The sequence below is a fragment of the Trachurus trachurus genome, assembly GCF_905171665.1.
Source record: "Trachurus trachurus genome assembly, chromosome: 23".
NCBI lineage: Eukaryota > Metazoa > Chordata > Actinopteri > Carangiformes > Carangidae > Trachurus > Trachurus trachurus.
This window is the reverse complement of record NC_139912.1, coordinates 10,874,527-10,892,738: the sequence shown is the minus strand read 5'-3', so window position 1 is coordinate 10,892,738 and position 18,212 is coordinate 10,874,527. Positions and strand designations below refer to the sequence as shown.

Here is an 18,212-nt window from a genome sequence, read left to right as displayed (position 1 = left end):
TTCCCCTCCGTAAACCTCCAAGTCTGTTAGCTACTGGCGATGCCTTTTTTAGCCTCCTGTGTGGCCAATAGTAATTTTCTCTTAAAGGGATAGTTCACCCAAAATTCAAATTTCACTCATTATCTACTCACCCTCATGTCAACTAAGAGCTGTGAGAATTTTCAGAGTCCTCCGTTCCTTCTCTGAGTTACGGGGGGGTCCGCGCAGCAGTATTTGTCCATATAATGGTTGTCAATGGACACCAACTTTCTTTGTCCAAAAAGACACACCAAAAAACATCCAAATACCTCCATACTGCTCGTCTGTAATGTCCCTCTTGTCTTGAAGCCCCGACATGAGAAATTTTTCCGCCGGTCAGTGCAAATCACGCGAGATTGGCACTGACACAGGAAGAGCAGTGAACCGAGACACTGGGAGCTTCCGCTACAAACAAGCTTAAAATATAGACTTATTTATTTTTTTTCTGAACAATTTCTCATGCCGGGGCTTCAGTACAAGAGGGACATTACAGACGAGCAGTATGGAGGTATTTGGATGTTTTTTGGTGTGTCTTTTTGGACGAAGAAAGTTGGTGTCCATTGACAACCATTATATGGACAAATACTGCTGCACGGACCCCCCCGTAACTCAGAGAAGGAACGGAGGACTCTGAAAATTCTCACAGCTCTTAGTTGACATGAGGGTGAGTAGATAATGAGTGAAATTTGAATTTTGGGTGAACTATCCCTTTAAGTAAAAAATATAACCCTGCCTACTTTTAAAAGATTTTTACAAACTGGATATATGCCAGGATTCATTAAAAAAAACAAAAAAGTCTAAAGCTAACGAAGGTTATTCAGTCATGGATTTTTAGCTTCACCATAAGCAACATGTTACTGTAGCAGCTTAAACTTGTAAAATCATTAGTTAGCGTTATCCTTCCCACCAACAAAGTCTGTGGTGGTTGGCTCTAAAGTTTCTTCGTTTACTGTTTTTAAATGATAAAACTATGATTAACTATAAATAGTAGGCTAAGCTAGTTAGCTGGAAAAGCATTGTCCAGCTAGCTATTGTTTGTTTCGCAAACAACCACACAGTCCTTTACACTGTTGCTCTTGCTGGTTTTAAAAGTGAGAAGTAAAACAACAGCAAAAACCAAAAAACAGTAAGACAAACAAAGAAACAATCTCTTCCGATCCTGAGTAAATGGCTCTGAGGGGTTTAACAGTGAGTACATATTCTCCGCTATTTATTTGATTTTTGAATTTCATAGACTTTGAATGGAGCCTTTGCTTCCTATAATATTCTTAAGCACTCAAGCTGAATTAAAATGGCTTACATAAACACTTGATCAGAATAAACTTGCTAATTCCAAGAGGAATTTCATTACATTTGAAAGTGTAATATCTAGCCTATCTATCTGTTCATGCTCACCCACATGATTCAAAGTCGCTCCTGGGAGATTTCAGATCACGGTGAGTGCCGTGGGTGGCTCGTCATCTTTCATTTAATATGGGGATGAGTAAGGAAAGAGTCATTTGAGTAGAAAGCACTGAAGCGTCTGTAGTTAAGGGTTTAGTCTTCGTCAAAGCTGACTGTGGGGCATGTACCACCCCAACAAAGATTGTTTATCTAAAGAATTGAATTTGGGAAACTGGGATTTTTTATCTAGGCTAAATTCTTTTAGGGGAATGACATCACTCTTCTTCCTCTTCTTGTATGTGCACTTCCCGTCTTTTAAGGTGAAATACAGATGCCTATTACTCCTGTAACTTCTCATAAGTGAGCTCAAGTTTGCAGTTAACTCACCTCGTCATTTCACAGCAGTATAGCTTTCTCACCTCTTTTGTTGCGCTTAAATGTTTCTAACCTCCTTGAATGTGAAGCCAGCACCAGACCTGGGCCTGCCAAAGTGGGGCTGACAACCTGCACCTTGATCATAACCACTGTGCAGTGAATTACAATGAATCAGGTACCATAGCGGCTGACACTTATATCATATTATCCCCTTTTCCCCTCTGCAGAGTAACACAGCGGTGGCAGGGACCACTATTTCTTTCTGTCTCTTAAACTCTCTTAGACACATGGCAATGTGCCATTACCTCTGCAATGTCAACTTTCATTATCACATTCAGCATAAGGTATAAAAGACTTGTGGTGTCCTCTTTTCAGCACGAATATCAAGGCCGAAAAAAGATGTCTCTTTTGGTAATTGCAGTGTGTTAGTTATATTTGAATATAGCAAGTTACCAAATGGAGCAGTTGAATAAATGTTCTCTGTGTGCATAATAGCTTGATAGGCTTTACATTTTTTTGTCTCATACCTTTTGTTTATTTCAAAAATAGGGAGTCTTTCATCAGATGTGTGTTCTGTGTTACTTTAAAGAGCAAAATTTAAACGAGATTTGTGCGTCAGGAAACTGCCTGAGGATATTTTCAAATATGTGAAAAAGGAAGTAAGCCAAATAAGGAAGAAATACAGTTATTTCCCCCTGATGGGCCATAGAATAGGCAATTAGCTTGTGAAATCATCAGGGTAGGGGGACGGCTCAATTGTTTGTTCCACTCACAACAAGGCGAAGCAGCAGCTGAATCCTTTCTCCAGGCATTGTTGTTCTTGAACACACCCTTTCTTTTCTCCCTCTCTTGTCAGGCGCCCATAAAAAGCTGCTTTTGCCACGAGGTATAAAAATAGCATCGTGATTCTTATGTGTAAGAAGATGCGAATAAGAAGCAGCGGAGTAAGCATGAAAGGACAATGACAATCTAATGCTGGCTTTACGTATTGGACACAGACACACTGTACTGTACGTGGCAATGTGAGGTTGACCTCAGCAGGAAATACTGAGGAAAAACAACTGCTACCAAGTCTGCTTTCCAGATTTTCAATTCAGGCTTTCATATGAAGTTAATGTCTTACTACTGCAGACTGCTGCAGCTGTGACAGATGAGCTGTCACTAAATCTTTTGCATGCCGAGCGCTCCATGGTGAACTCTTCCTCATCCTTTTGAACTTGAGTTCAATGACTGGAAATCCTCCCCAAGTTATGGAAAGAAAAAAGAAAAAAAAGTGCAGCCAAGAAACTCAAGATGTACAGCACGTCCAGCAGCCAATCACATCGGCAGGAAAGGTGCGTTTGAAAGTGTACTCAAGGAGACAGAACAGATGACACTTTAGATTATCATATTTGGATGTCAAGGCTATGCTCTAACAAACAACAAGGAAAAACACACACTTGAGTGCTGTTTTCAACCTGATGTGGCTCCAAACTGAAATATATCTCAACACCTGCACAGACAGTCATGGTCCTACTACTGATATATATACACTTGATTTTTCTCTCCAGCTCTTGGATGGATTACCATGATATTTCATACAGGAATATGTATTCTCATCATTGTCCCCTTGACCTTTCATTTAGCACCATCACCAGGCTTTTTTTTATTATTATTATTTTTTTTTACTATGCATTAAAATTGGTGAAGTCTCTGTAAGGACTTGCACTTTAAAGCCAAAATTTGACTCGGCCGAATTGGAAACAGCAATGTGTGAAGTGAATGTGATCCAGGTGGATCTGCAAAATACATTTGAAAAGGTTGAGTCAAAATACAGTAGTTGTATTTAAACATTTCTGAGGTTTATACCCACCAGACAGAATGAATACATAGAATGACGTTGTGTCTGTTATTTACCATCCCTGCACTCGTCAACCCATATGTCTACGATGCAATTTCCCCCTTCTCCCTCTCTCTCTCTCTTTCTGCCTCTTGCTGTGTCTCTCTCTCCATTTTACCCACATCCTGGGGCAACAGCTTTTGAAGAGATTCAATTTTAAATCCTGTCTTGCATATTTCACGAGCCCAACCTGTTTTGCTACTCTCTGCTCTGTTGTTGCTTTAAAGATGTTTCATTGACATTGCATGGGAATGCCTCGCGGTTACGCTGCTCTGTGTGTGTATATACCTGCTATACTGTATGTGCAAGCAGTTTGTCCCTGAACCCTTTTGGGTGAGCATCCCTCGTTCTATCTTAAAATTCAACACGATAAAAAGCTACTCCTTTTACAGCAGGAGGCCAGAAACCGTTTCTGCCGCATCTTGTTTTGTAGTCTGACCTCACACTGAACCTGCTTCACCCTGCGATGCCGGTCCCTGGCCTTTCATAAAAGAAGCAAGTGCTGCATGGGATTTTAACAAGAGCCCAGAGCCGATTCTCTGCTTTTCAGAGACATAAACTGGCCGACATTGATCTCAGTCCTCTTCAGTCGACTCCCGGTACTCAGGATATATAGATTAAATATACAGAATTACAAACTGCTCCTCTTTCAACCCAGGTTTCTTCTCCTCTCTTTGCCTGCGCCTTAAGTAGTGTTATTTATGAACTATGTGGTCCTGCCCAAGTGAGCGCCGTATTGATTGGCATCTCCATAACCGATCCATCATCTCAAGGATTGATCACGCGAGGCGAGCAGAAAGCACAAAGAGGATGCCACCCACCATGCATCACTTCATGTCCACTCAAGGTGAATTTCACAGGACAGAGGCAGCCATGTTTGGTATTCTCATTCCTCCAGAGGGATTTTTCCATTTCCAACCATTTCACATTAATAACTTTTATGATTGTTTCAAAGTGACCTTTCCCCTTGTTTGCTGTAAGTCAAATCTAGCGCAGAAGCTTTATGTTTGCTTTTTAAAAATAGCACATACAGTCGACCATGTGACTCATCCATTGCCCGACTCATGATTTAAACATGTCATGGTTATATTTGCCAACCACTCCACATTGAAGCTTCTGCTGACGTGGCCGAAGAGTGTGCTGCTGTGTGGCTCTCTGGAGATTATGCAACATGCGCCAAGCATGTGAAATGGTTCCTTTGTCCCTCTCTGGACGTTATTGTCTTGCTTTTAAACAAAAGGACGGCTCCTACGGGAGTGATTGCGCTGCGTATGTGTGTGTGAGCTTAACTGATATGTGTTTCTATTTGACCTTGATCATGGAAAACAGAGACTCAAAGACAGAACATGTGGCTTTTCATCAGTTGATGAAGGGAGGCTCAGATGGATGTGTTTGATCCCAGAGAGATAGTCAGTATTTAATTTATATTTTAGCCTTTTATTCCACAGCTATGGATAATTATTCTTCTGTTCTTTGCAGTTCTCTATTGTCTCAACCAAAGGAAGGAAGAACTTTGGAGACCACACATGACTCTTTAGTATAAAAATGGATTTATCTTAAATTATATACGAAGTTCCTCTTAATGCATGTTTTAGACGATGTAAAAACACAGTTACACAGTTACTGAGTTATTCGAAACAAGTTGAAGAACAAGCTCATAGACCAGCAGGTTGTGGTGACCGATGTTAGGCGACACCTAGTGGCCGTAGCCTATATGACAGGGGCAGAGGGAGGAGTCGGGTGATATCGCATAAAGAGCACAGGGTCCATGTTAGAGTTGGAGTGTGGACAAGGGACAGTGGTGTTTCAGAAACTAGTAGTAATTTGTTGTCACCATTTGTTTTGTTAGGAGCCTTTGACAAAGTAAATATTATAGTAACCATGACAACAGAGAGTGTAAAATGTTGAGGAAGTAGCCTACTTATTTTAGCTGGGATCGTGATCTTTTCCTAAACCCTGACCAAGTCGTTTTCTGCCTTAACCAGCTCTACATTCCAGCACTCGTGCTACTGTGGGTGTTGTTGGGTCATATGAGAGGGTTGAAAGAAACAACATAGGCCTACAGTATATTGTTGTTGAGATTGGTTCCTCAGGTCATATGATGTCTGAATCAGTGTTTATGAGGGTGTCATTGCTTCACTGCAGCTCCAGGGTGGAAACAATCAGTCGCAGTGTTGAGCTCTAATTTTGCTCTTGTATATAAAAACAACAACATATGGACGAGACGTGAGGTCTTTCAGAAAGCTAAGTTTAGTTTGCAGTCAGTTTGTTAGTAATCTGCAAAAGGTGTGTGGGTGTGTGATCAGGCACAGGCACAAGAAAACTAAAAATAAATCAAAGTCCGAAGCGAAACCACGAGCCGACCGAGCGAGGAGCGAGACTGACTGCCCAGGCGCCTTTTATTCATCCAACCAAGTCGGCGCACCGGCTGTGTGCCTGTCACCCTTCACGCTCTTCCTCATCTGCTCATCCCCACTGCGACACACCTCTCCCAACTATACACACAGTTATACCACACCTCCTTCCAGCAGGCAGCTCTCCACACTCGGGGTCTCTCGCTGCAGTTCTGACCCCCTACCGCCATTCTGATGTGTTTAAGAAAGTGACACAAAACAAGTAGAGGAGTGTCCCCTTCGTGGACTACAGTAAATACATGTTCAGTGAGGAGGTTAACAAGCGGTGAGGTCACAGATTAGACTGACATGGAGAGAGAGAGAGGGAATTATTGTGTGCAGTCTTTTTGATCGCTAACAATGAAGAAAAATGACTCAAATTGACCCGGTGATTAGAGGGAGCTGGTCTTTTTGATGCTAATTTGCTCAGGGCTGACATTTGTGTGCATTTTAATAGCTGGTGTGTCTTTATCAGGGGTGAGAAGTTTTTATAAATGAACTGGAATGAAAACGATTTGCAGCCTGAAAAAGAAACGGCGACAGTGCAGAAGTGAACTTTGTGTCACTGTCAGGGGGGGGCAGCTGAGTTTCTTATTGTAGAGGGATTTTTTTTTTTTTTGTGGCTTGGAAACGGAGTAAGATTGAAGTGAAGTGACAATAATGCAGAATCAAACACGTATTCAAAACCTCCATTTACAATCTGACATTTTTTTTTTTTCTTCTTTTCCTCCGTGGTCCCTCTCACATCAGTCTGAATCCTCTGGATGCATCAGTTTGCTTCTGCTTGCGGAGACTGAGATGAATTTCAAACACACTCCACAGCGATATATCCAGCGAAACCTACCTCCATATATTACCCTCTCCATGCATTGGAAGAAGGAAATATGCTTATTTATGCAGAAGCTTCTGCTCTTCAGCCTGCCCTTGTGTTCTGCCTGATGAACTGATTAATTCTCTATGAGAAACAGATATAGAGGAGGCGGGAAAGGAAGAAGGATTTAGCGTCGTAAGTGACAAGGCGACTGATTCCTGCTTAGTTTAGAGGAGGAATTATTTTTAGAGGCAGAAAATAGAGGAGAAAGTGACAGAAACGCTTCTCAGTTACAAATATTTCATATATTTCTATATGGGAAAAACGTGTTTAACATTGAAAGCATCCAGCGAGCGGCTTCTTCGGGGATTCTCATTGACTGTGACTTCTGCTGATGCAGTTCTCCTCACATAATGCCCTCTTCAGCAACTCCTTGGCTGCGGTCCACCAGAGGGCCGACCCTGTGAACCCCACCGGTCGCCCACCCCCGATATCTCATCACCGCTGCTTCTGCACACCTCCAGAGAGTGATGATGCAGCAAAAATCCGCCCCATCAAGGTGAATGAAAGTCGAAACGCAAAGGCCCCACGGTGCTCTTATAGCACACGATCACTGGATCCTCCTCTGGAAAGATAGCCCCCCCTTGGTGTTTGATCTCCCAGTCGCCAAACACCTCACATCTGAGACTGCATGTTTTTATTAGTATTTTCCCCTCACTCATGGAATTGCCACAAGAAATAGTCGTGATTCTTTTATTTTAAAGTTTTAGCGTTCTGACAAATAACCAGAATGCTGGTAAATGTTAAAACCACATCAAAACATCCTGTTGGAAACCTGTGGGTGACAGCAGCGATGTTTTCTGCTGCTCTTTGATGCTTAATGCCAGACGAACTGAATGACGTCTTTGTCAGATGTCGGTGCCACTGCCCCGCTGCGCCCTCTCCGCATCAGAAGTCACGGATGAGAATGAGGAGAATTCACACGTCTCCAAAACGCTACTCCTTGATGTTTTTTTTGTTTTTTTTTGTTATTGTTGCAGAGACTCAAAAAACTGCTTCTAAGTCACACTGGAGGCTTTTTGCACAGAGAAACGAAGATGATCACAAGGCCAGGAGAACTGAGGACGCAGATCCTCGGAAAAAAAATGAATTCCTTAAATGATTATTGTCTTTTTCTTCTTTTTTTTTTTTACCTTTTCCGTTGGTGCCGTCATAGTGTTTGATGCAGGTGATTGGCAGTAGTTGAAGAAAATGACTTAAAACTCCACTTATTCTCCACTTTTTGCTTTTCTTTTTGATACATCTACTTCTACTCCTCAGAGAGAAATATAGCACTTTTACCACACTTCATTGTTCTGACAGCTGGAATTACTGTAGTTACCTGTCTGATGTATTTTTTCTTTATCAAAAAACAAATTCACATATTGTGAGAGATTTTGCTTGTGACCTTTTTACAGACTTAACTTGGGGTCATTTGTATTTTGAAAAGTTAGATTTAAACAGTTTTTTGCTGCTCTGAGATAAATCTATATACACAAGAAGCAAATATTATAGAGTCCAAGAAAAAGAAAACCAATTTATGAAGCTGAACTTAGTTTTCCTTCTTTCTTATCATGTTTATCATTTCACACCCCATCAGATTTATCTTTGGACTCTTTGGAGGAGGTCCAACCCTGAGGCTGGGAACCTCTGGAATAAAATACCAGCAAACTGAACCTAAAGTAATTTAAAGCAGCCTCACCTCGACAAGCAGCTGTGGAACGGCGAAACGCTGTCGACACATCGATGCATCAGTGTCAAGAATCTAACAATGTCATAAATAAGAATCACACGGGGGCCGTTTTTCTGCAGAACAAGTGCTTTTTTTATGCACATTTTGCTGACAAGGATTTTTTCCTTAATGAAGTATTCCTACATCATTGCATTGGTACTGTGCATATTCCAGCACACAGAGGAAGCAGATCGTAAACTGCACATGAACCCTCACTATATTCAGCACAAATACACCGTAGCATGTATTACATCCCTGCAATGCTGCAAAATGACTCACATGATTCAAAGGCTGCATGTATGAAAATCATACTGCTGCAGGCAGAACGCGCCCTGAATCTGTTTAATATTAATATATGTTTTGCGTTGTGTTTTTATATTTGTACATAGTACTCTATTCATTGTAGCACAGGACCGGATTACAGTAATGCTGAACAAGCGGATGCTGGCTTTTGCTGGTATATTGCGAGTTGTTGTCCGGCTGACGCACAACATAAATAACACGCAGACCTGGACTCGTGTCACGCGGTGGTACCAGCTTGTTAGTAATCATGGCAGCGGGAGCAGGAGACGTCAGCGGGCTCTGTAATTATATTCTGGATGGAACGCGCGGAGGCCACTGTGCTCATCCATCTTCAAAACTGACGTATGGAAAAATGAGAGGAGAGAGAGAGAGGCAGCATCCCGGGCTTGTCTCCGCCTCGTCAGTCACCATGACACCTGGAACCGCTCAATCTCCTTACCTGGAGGACAGAGTGGCAGGAAGAGTGTGAGAGTGTGTGTGTGTGTTTGTCATAGAGAGCAGCTTGGACAGGAAGCTTGACAAAATGGATGAAAGGAATGAGGATGAGAGAAGTTGATATGCAGAGTTGCAGACTTGGAGGCTGAGCTGTTTCACACACATGCGCCACACGAGTATAAACACATAATTGTGTTAATTTTACATGCTGATTTACATATGCGTCCTCTTGCAAATGATCTCCTTTTATTTCAAGACCTTCTCCACAGGGTTTGTGTGTGTTTTTTTTTGTTCATTTAAATGACTTCAATCTAGGTGCATGTGTAGTCCATTGGATGCCAGATTATCTCTTACTAGAAGTGCTCCAGCAAAGTACAAATAGGAAAGACTACATTTGGATTCACAACAATGGGTGGAAGCATTGTGAAGCACAGATGGCTGCCTCCAGAACAACTCTCTCTCCCCTGAAAGAAGAAGTCGTCCTCTGTTTGTCCAGGCAGGTCTATTTTTTTCTCACAAGGAAAAAAAAAACTCACCTGCAGCTGAGTTTCGGAGCAGCAGACTTTATTTCTCTATTCATTATTCATTACTCATACAAGCTCTATTTTAGAAGTAGCAGACCCAGCTATATCCCTGCTAAAGATACTTTCTCAAGCTTATGTGCTGCCATGTGTGATGAAAATGAGAACTGAGCCTCCTGTGCAGGAAGGCGAAGCAGACGGGATTTGGCTGTGTGCAAATCTGTTTGAATCTTTTTTTTTTTTTTTTTTTTTTTTTTTTGCAGATTTATGTCTGTGTACGTGCACACTCTAGGCTGGAACAGGGAATGAGGAGACATATGGACTGATACACACACTTTTATATAAGACAGCTCATTTTTAACTACAGCTACACACAGGGATGTAGAGGTTATAACTCCTCCTCCCCTCCCCCTTTGACTCTTTCCACTTGTCTCTGCAGCTTTGCTAAAATACACAGATTTCTTCTGTTTAGACTAAAAGTTTGTTGCCGCTGTGAAGCCTCCTCCTCCTCCTCCTCCTGTGGGGAGAATCATGCTGATTTTCTTCTGCAGCGCTCTGCATATGGCAGACTGAATGTCCTGATTTTATGCTCACTGACTCCAGTCTTATCACCATATCCAATAAGAGGGGAGGGAAAAAAAAAACTCTTATCTTAATCTGGGTAATAACATGCCCAGCTGTTATCACAACCACTGTCAACTAGTGTGTAAACCTGGCTCGGATTCAAAGGATCTTTCAGGAAAATCTGCTGATACTTGTAATCGGCTGATACGATGCAATACGTGCGTATTAGCAGAACACCAGAGCAAATTGCGACAACGCCGGCGCAGAAACAGAAGCAGGATTTGGTTTTATATGTGAAAACTGAGTACGATTTATTGACGTAGACCTTAAAGGGATAGTTCAACATTTTGGCAAATTGGCCCATTGCCATAATCCCTATACTCATAGCAGTAGGTTCGTTACCTTTAATTGTTGGTGCAAGCTATTTTTAGAACGGCGGAGCAGAGCCGTGAGCTGCTCAAAGCTACGCTACGGAGGCTCATGGGATTTCTTGGTTTCCCTCATCAAACTCATTAAATACACAATCCAACAACTCCAAAACGCTCTGGTGGACAAGTTGTGACCTGCACATTCACTACGTTATGAGATAATAACACAACGTTACCAGACAGAGTTGTTTTACAGGTAAATTCATGCAAAACTGCTGATGCGTGTTGCCTTCAGGGACAGTTTTTCATCAAGCAGTCTCTGCATTTACCTCTAAAACAACTCTGTCTGGTAACGTTCTGTTATCGCATAACGTGGTTAATGTGCAGGTCACAACTTGTCCACCAGAGCGTTTTGGAGTTGTTGGATTGTGTATTTGATGAGTTTGATGAGAGAAACCAAGAGATCCCATTAGCCTCTAGTGTAGCTTTGAGCAGCTCACGGCTCTGCTCCGCCGTTCTAAAAATAGCTTGCACCGACAATTAAAGGTAACAAACCTACTGCTATGACTATAGGGATTATGGCAATGGGCCAATTTGCCAAAATGTTGAACTATCCCTTTAAAAACTTTCCATTCTGCTTTTCAGATGTTTCAATTGCATCTTAACACAAGGTTTCATAGAGCCTGCTGAGAGAAGTTCAAGCCCGGCTTACTCCGTCGCTCCTTAGTGTTAGTTTCAAAAAGTTACAGCGATGTTGAGCGTGGGAAAGATGTGATGGGAGGGAGGGAGGGAGGGGTGAGGGGGCTTCCAGATCTGGCAACCCAAAGTACAACCATACAGCTCTGATAACATGGCTGTGGATGCTTAATCTTGCTCTTATGGCCGTCAGCTGACAAGTAGGAAAGGACATCATTGCAAGTGGTTTACAAGCTGCTGGTACAACTGCAGAAGACAAATGAAAGGATCAAGAGGTTCTCAAACAGCTCACATTTGTTGTCTCTGCAGCTTTTGGGCAGGAAAGGATTTGGTGATTTCACATTTGTCTTGTGATGCCCTTGCCTCCCAGAAATCACACTTTTCATTGTAGGGCAATTTAACCAATACATGTTGTAGTTGAAAGATGAACAGACATATTTGCTCTCGTTTGTCACTGCCACATTATAATGGGATAAATATAAGAGGCATAGAAATAGATAGATAGAGATAAATGAGACTGAACCATCTTTCTTTCAGTGAAAACTGCAACAAAAGAAAGAAAAAATTGGCGTTCAACACTAACGTTCAAACATACAGCCATCCGCACACGTAGTGTAAAAGACAGAGACATTTGTATTAGTGCATGACTGTCCCCCATGTCTTTGTGTGTATGTGTGCGTGTGTGTGTCACTATGGGCTGTCAACTTTCTTGTTTTTTTCTCCTCCACATTTTCTCTTCTGAAGATTTTGCTGAAATAAATAATCACTTTTTTTTCCTCTCGTACACTGTGGTTTTGTCAGCTGTTCTGTGCTGTGTATTTCCCTCGCTTTCATTGTCTGTCAGTGTCCAGACAGACAACAGAGACAGACAGAACAGAGCAGGTAGACAGGAGAACTGACCCTGCACACATCTGGTAGCAGAGTGAGTGGTTTCATACAAAAAAAAAGAAAGAAAGAAAAAGGAAAGGGTCATCTTCTTACCACTAACCCAGGCAGCCTGGAGAAGAGGTCAGAGCTCACCACGGATGCAGCAGCAACCTCACTCTGCATTTTCTCCTCCTTTCTGCAGCGATGACCTTTCTCCACACTCGTCTATGGGGGAGGAAGGGAAGGGAGGAGAGGGGGAGCTGCAGAGTGAGGCCCAGTCACAGCCACAGCCAGAACCACAACCAGAACCAGAGCCAGAACCAGAGCCTGAACCAGAGCCTGAACCACAGCCCCAGCAACAGCAGCAAGAGGCTGAGCCACAGACTCAACCACCACAGCCACAGCCCCAGTCTGAGCCCCAACCACAGACTCAACCTCAGCCCCAGCCTGAAAGCAAACCTCAACCAGAGCCTGAACCCAAACCCCAGCCCGTGCCAGAGCCAGAGCTGGAGCTGGAGCTGGAGCTGGAGCCGGAACTGGAGCCTCAGCCAGAGGTCGAGCTGGAACCAGAGCCTCAGCCTCAGCCTCAACCCCAAGTGGAGGCTCCGAGTGAGGAAGCAGCAGCGCAGGACGCTCCCGAAGCCCCCTCGCCTCGCGGAGAGGAGCAGCCAGTTGGGGAGCAAGAGGGCGAACAGTCGGAACAAGTTGTGGAGGCGAAGAGAAAGCAAGAGGGAGAGGAGGTGGCAGCTAAGGATGAAGAGGAGGAGGAGGAGGTGGAGGAGGAAGAGGAGGAAGGGGGAGGAGCTAAGGGAGGTGGTGCGGGGAGGAGAGCCAGTCTGCACCACACGGCCTCGCCCTTGAGGGTGCAGCGCAACGGGGCCGGCTCGCACTCCGCCACCTCCGACTATGAGCTCTCACTTGACCTCAAAAATAAGCAGGTAGGGTTGTGTTGGGGGACTGTGGGACGGGAGGAGGAGGGACGGGCGGGGGAGGAGGGAGGGAGGGGTTATTGGTGTGTGGTTTGGATGAGGGGAGGGGGAGGAACTTGGCTTGTGTGTATTGTACGTCCTGTGGTCTGACAATGTCTGTGATGTATAGATCTGTGTCTGAGGAGGAGGACGTTTGGTTTCGGAGGAAACGCTGGTGATTGATCGATCGATGAGACGCTTATTTTTTTTTGTTTTGTTTTCGTCGTATTGATTCCTATTGGCTCTTTTGGACCACCCAAAACTGTATCTAATTCCTTTTCCTCATTAATCATAAACCAACCATTCTCATTGCCATGTCATCATCTCATCTCCATCCTCACCTGGGTTTGTCTTCCACCAAATTTGGATGGTGAAAGTTTTCTGAAACTCGATACAACTATCCCCTCAGGTGTTTTACCGCTCTGTTGTAACTCATGTACAATAGCTGTTGTTTTGGCAACGATGCAAACTCACACACACACACATGTGGGTGAACACAATGTACAACGATCTTGCATTTTGTATCTGCATGAATGAAAATAATTTGTCTTTTCTTTGCTGCTATTTAAGCTCCTAACCCCCCTGGACAAAAGCATGTGACTGTATCTCCTCTCATCTTCCTACAGCCAGTTAAACTGACTCTGTCCTGAACTGGTGCATCCATGAACTGTGACTGTATTTGTACACGTGTCTCCATGTTCTCATGTCTGTGCTCTCATCATCATTATCATCATCATGCTGTTCCATCAGGGGCTTTGGAAACCATCTTCATTATGTTGTCGTCTTCATTTCGAGAATCATCAAGAACATTCGCCATCCATTTCCATTACCATCCACTTAACCGACATTCTTCAGGCGCCGGAGCTTCGAGCAGGTAAGGCAGAAGAGATTTGGGTCCAACTCCGGGGGGGGGGGGGGGGGGGGGGGGGGGATGCTGATGGCAAACTAAAAGATAAGAGATATTATCACTGTGAATAACATAATTGAAGTTAATTGATTTTAATAATGGAAATATGGTTTAAAGGGGGAACTGCACTGATGATGTTTACACCTTTTTTTACATTTACACCAATTCATGTCTGTACAGATACTGTAGTTGTGTGGCTCTTTTCTAATCGGAAAGCAAAATAATGATGTGATGTCATCAGGGTCATCTCAGTTTTGGCTTAATAGCTAAAAGTTTGAACAAAAGTTTACTGCAGATATAGGGAAGCTTGATGAAAGTGCTTTTTTTTTGGGAAGGCATGGGACATGGAATTATATTAAGTTGCATTGTGGCATTTGTGGCATCCGGTGTTTGTGGGACTAAAAGTACATCTTGGCCTCTACTGCTTCAGTTTTCAGAGTTTGATTTTTTGTATATTTAGTTTGTTAGTTAAGAAAGAGCAATACTAAATCATTTAAGTCATGTTTCAAGCAGAGATATAAAACTTTCCAGTGGCTCAAATGGACGACTTCTCTGATTTGTATCATTGTTAATTGATTTGAATCTGAATTTGATTTTTTTGGACAAGACAAAACATTGACAGATGTCAGTCAGAGCTCACAAAACTTTTACTGTCATTAATCAACAATAGAACCATTAGTAGCAGCTGTTAATGTAATAATTGGAAATCATGCAGGTTTTTTTTCTTAATACCTCAATGCACAGGGATTAATTACTTTCTATATAAGGCACAAAAATGTTGCTGACCTACCTCCCTCAAGTCTCGACTTCCATTACCATCGCTGTACCTGTGGTGTGGCGCACTTGACCGCCCTTAATCAATAACCCAGAACAATCAGTAAACATAGTCACCCTACTGTTAAGTGTGTGTTAGCCGCAGGGCACCAACCAGACTGTGAAACTAAATTTATTCAGAGGTGACACAGTCAGGGTAATTTGGATTTTATCCTTCCGTGTCTATATTTGTTTAAAGTCAGTGAATGAGAAGAAAACATACAAATCTGCAGGATTAGCTGCAGAGGCAATACGGTGGATGTTTACTAGGATTCATCTTCCAAGCGGCAAAATCACAGAAATGTCTGCGTCTGAGTGAGATGGTTGCTTTATTTCACTCTGTCAGTGTCAGTTTCGCTCAGCTTTGACATTTCCTCATGCTTCACTTCCCCATTCGAAACTCAGACTTTCTTTCAACCCCAGCTCCTAACACGTGTCTCCCTCTCACCTCCATTCTCCCTCTTTTAATCTCACACCTAAAAGTTCCCCCTCTTTCACTATCTCCCTGTCAACGATGCCGGAGATACGCGATCAACTAGATTGATCTTCTGTCTGTACAGCCGGGGATGCAGAGGCTTGATGGATCTGCAGATCAATGTCAGGGTAATTGGATCTGTAGGGCGATACCTTGATTGCTGGGGAAGAACCTCATGACGACGTATTTCAGGTTCAGCTTTAACTTGTGCACTCAACCTCCAGGAAGCCATTGCTTTTTATTCTGGTTTAAAATTAGATACTCATTAAATTTGAAATAATGTCTTCAATTAGAATGCTGATAAATCATTGCATTAACATTTTGTTCTTACGCCACAGGGAAATGTTGTACATCACATGAATATGTATTTCTATCTGTGCACATTCACAGCGAATCCACTGGCTGTGGCCTACTGTAAAAACAATGACATGTTAGTAGGTTGCTGACAATTGGCAGCCATGCCCCATCCTACGCATAAAGGTAGCTTTTTTGACTGTGGAAGTTATTCACAATTGTGTGAAATTGGAAATGGTGCAGTCTTCAGGAAGTACTAAAATTAACATAGAGTATTGCTTCTGTCCTTTACTTTGGAGTAATGAAATCGAACAGGAATGACTCGCTAGATCATGATACTAAATTATCAATCATGATATCAGGGGAGATACATCATCCAACATCCAAAAGAAATGGTGCTATTAAAAGTATTAGCAGATAACGTGTTCTTTAAAGGTCCCTGGTTAGTCCTTTGTTGTAATACCATTCACAATATAACACTATATTTGTAACATTAAAGGTCCCTTGTTAGGTTCCATATTAATCCTGTGGAAGTATCAAAGTGCTACGTCCACTAAGAAAACCCACACAGCTAAATGAAGCCTTAAAATCAGCCGTCAGGACTTCTGTAACTTTGTGATGTCACAACACTCAGTCCATCTTGAGCCACCAACCAGACATTATTGATTTGGTTTCTCTGAGTGTTCACATGCAGTCAGCCAATCTAAACTCAGTCCAACTGCACTCAAAACCACAAATATATCTTCCTATTGATGTCACCAATTCAAATAAAACACAGGAAATGTGTATAATACTGGACTTTGAAGTAGGTTACATACTTGTGAATTTACATAATGCAGCATCATATTACATAAATTCCTATAGAACCAGCCATTGCCAGTCTATAATAGACTACAATGATAGCATCATGATATCAATACACCAAAGTTTCCCTTTAATTGTGCGTAAGTGATTCAGTGTTTCTCAGACTCATTTGCAATTTGCACTTTGATTTTCTGAGTCTATTTAAACTCTCTCAGCTGCAGCTCAAGGAACACATCACTGTGTGTTTTTCCTTGTTTGTATAGCACTGACAAATTAGTTAAAAAGTTCTTAATCAAATTGAGCAGTATTGGAAAAGTAAGTAATTGATGCAGACTGCAAAGCCTTTTGTTTAGGATGATGAAGTGATAGGTGATGAGACCTGACTTTGAATGACTGCTCCTGCGTCGTAATTGCTGCTAATCTCTGCTTGAGTAATTTAAGTGCCCAGGAATCAAAAAAGCATTTATCTCCTCAAAGTGAAACATCCAACAGTGAAAAGTTGAATCTGGCAGCTTGTATTCACTCATAATTAACAGAAATGTTGCAAGTAACATGCAGCAAATACCAAACAAGGCCCGGTCTTTTCTGTTATACATAAAGAAATTTACTGTTTAGTAATTGGTCTCTGAAATTATGATGCAGTGGATGCGGTTCACTAGATTGATGCTAGGTCCACTATCATTCTGATGAGACTGTGGTTTTTAGTTTGACCAAGATCAGTCCATATAATCCTGTGTTTTTCTAATCAGTTCTAACTTTATTCTGCGTCAGAATTTGTCTTGAAGTAATCACTGACCTTTTCTCGGTCACTGACTTTGGTCATGGATGTATCAGCTAAATGGATCTCCATCCTCTGATGACATCAAGTCCGTTGTTGTCATCCTCATTCTGTAATACAGTCAGCATTAGTGTCCCAGTTCTGCCGTTATATAATCATCTCATTAATCATGCAGATGTTTCTGTGCTGTAAGACACTGTGCATGAGCATGAAAGCTAATAATCGCAGCTTTGCATCTTGCCCCTTATTTTTCTGCAGCATGTGAGATCTGATAATCTGATGTTACTTACTTACGCACATCAGTCTTTTACTGCATTAAGAGTGAAACCACATGAATCAATGTTTTAGTTTTGATCTAATTATGAGGACAAATGAAGAGAGGGGGTAGTGTATAACCGCAATATGGCTGCAGTGTGTACATCTAACATATGTTGTCCCTGTGGCAGTTATTTTCTGTCGTACTGTTTTACTCGAAAGTAAGAAATGCTATAATTTCAAAAATACAAGCTAAAGCTAGCATAGCATAGTTCTAACACTGGAAACAGCTAGACTAAAGCTAGCCATTAAACTTAGCTTTTTTCCTTTTTTTCCCCATTTTACTTATCAACTTAATCTGCTATTTTAAATGATATTTAAATAGCCTACATTCAAATTTGTTTCCCATACTTATTCTGGACTTATATTGTCACTAGCTTATGACACATGTACTACAAGGTCATTGTAGTACATGTAGTACTACATCCATCGATTTGAAGCTCGAAACCTGCAGGTATTAACATTTCATATTAG

At 42.1% G+C, this 18,212-nt stretch overlaps 1 protein-coding gene across 1 annotated transcript in view; it reads left to right on the top strand.

The window, feature by feature from the left end:
- Window positions 1-18,212, top strand: part of iqsec3a (IQ motif and Sec7 domain ArfGEF 3a) — a gene marked incomplete at both ends in the record, with an annotated part of 136,957 nt that overhangs the window by 37,102 nt on the left and 81,643 nt on the right. Inside the window, one exon of the mRNA XM_083999707.1 lies at window positions 12,587-13,322. Within this exon, the coding sequence (XP_083855833.1) occupies window positions 12,587-13,322 (736 nt within the window). The remainder of the gene's footprint in view (window positions 1-12,586; window positions 13,323-18,212) is intronic.